Raw genomic sequence first — 1606 nt, 5'->3', positions numbered from 1 at the left:
GAAAACATACTATTTCATTTTCTGAAATTCCTTCTTTCCTGTGAGTTTTACTAGTGAGGACTGAATAAACTAATTTTTTAAACAAGTATAATACAAGTCAGGTAGTAAGTTTGAATATATACAGTTAACCTTAGGATATATTTTGCTACTGTTATTAATAATTACCACAGTCTGGCTTCCAACAACAACAACAACCAAAACTGCAGGTAGGAAAAACAAAACTGCAGTCAGTTTGCCTTGATCATTTTTTTAAAGCTTTTTTTATCACAGAAAATTAGGATTTCTAATTTCTCTCCCGAATGAGAAGAATTTCAAGGACCATGTGAGTGGGGCAGGGAAACAAGTGATCCATGAGGAAGTAAAGGCTTTTCATATCTCCTGTAAAATCTTAGAGGACATTAGACACAGACTACTTTTTTTTTGGTAAAGTTTATTTATTTATTTTGAAAGAGAGAACGTGCGAGTCAGGGGGTGGCAGAGAGAGAGAGAGAATTCCAAGCAGGCTCCTCAATGCCAGCACAGAGCCCCATGCGGGGCTCCAACCCAGGAACCACGAGGTCATGACCTGAACCTAAGTGGGAAGCTTAACGGGCTGAGCCACCCAGGCGCCCCAGGCAACGACTACTTCTTAAAGTAAACAAGCAGTTTTTGATCCTGTGCTCTGGCTCTCCACCCCTCACCCCACCCCACCCCCCAAAAGAAAGGCAATAAAGGCCAGTGGAACCCACAGGCACATCCAAGGGGTATTCTCCCTACAGTTTCTTAAAAACCTCCCGCTACTGCACGTCACTAAATCTAATCCCCCGTTAGGCAGGAGGCGGGGCTTATATTGAAACCGCCTCTGCCGGTCACCTGACTTCTCCTATTAATAATTCAATGCTTACCCTGACGTGTGAGGGCCTACTCTGCGCCACCAGAACCTGGACCTAGGGTCTCCCGGGAGGCGCCCCCAGAACTCCCGGACACTCACTCTGCGTCACGTCGTACCGCGCCCCGCCGCGCCCCACCGCCTCACCTGTCGTCGAGACCTGTCACTGCGTGCAGGACCCAGCCCCTCACGCCCTCCGCCAGCCCCCCCACCCCCGCCCGGCAGCGCCACCCGCAGCGCCGTCCAGGTGATGGGCAGCCGGCCCCGCAGCCCCAGCGCCTACCCTGCGCCCTGTCCCGGACCGCCGTCCGGAGGACCCGGCCCCGCCAAGCGCAGCCGAACCGAGGAGCTTGCAGGCCTGGAAGGCCTGGAGGGGCCCCCGGCCGCCGGCGCCCTCACCTCCGTGGTGGTTCTGGCCGAGGGCTGTGCCCTGCAAGTGCCCCTGGACGACGTGGACCTGGTGCTCGAGCCCGAGCCAACGTCGGTCCTGCAAGTGTCTGTCGGAGAGCTCACCCTGCTGCTGGTCCCCGAGGCCCTCCTGCGCTCAGGAGGGCAGGGCCACTCGCTTGTCGGCCTGGAACCCGGCGCTTTCCTGGGCGCGCCCGGGCACGACGTCGCCGTCGAGCAAGGATTCTTCCGCGCATCTGTCCCACAGATGGCCCCCCAAGAAGAGGCCTACGAGGAAGACGCGGACCCCGCGTTCCTGTCGCCTCGGATGGACCCTGCAGCCGGCTCCGT

At 56.1% G+C, this 1606-nt stretch overlaps 1 protein-coding gene across 1 annotated transcript; it reads left to right on the top strand.

Moving 5' to 3' along the window:
• Nucleotides 1-1118: 1118 nt before the first annotated feature.
• Nucleotides 1119-1599, top strand: LOC125917851 (proline-rich protein 23A-like; the record flags this gene model as incomplete). The annotated part of the gene is made up of 1 exon (XM_049623949.1): nucleotides 1119-1599. A coding segment is annotated over exon 1 (481 nt), but the record flags the coding sequence as incomplete, so codon positions are not given.
• Nucleotides 1600-1606: the final 7 nt, after the last annotated feature.

Source organism: Panthera uncia, unplaced genomic scaffold (genome assembly GCF_023721935.1).
Source record: "Panthera uncia isolate 11264 unplaced genomic scaffold, Puncia_PCG_1.0 HiC_scaffold_2588, whole genome shotgun sequence".
NCBI lineage: Eukaryota > Metazoa > Chordata > Mammalia > Carnivora > Felidae > Panthera > Panthera uncia.
Note: the sequence above shows the minus strand (reverse complement) of the source record. Positions and strands in the feature narration are given on the sequence as shown.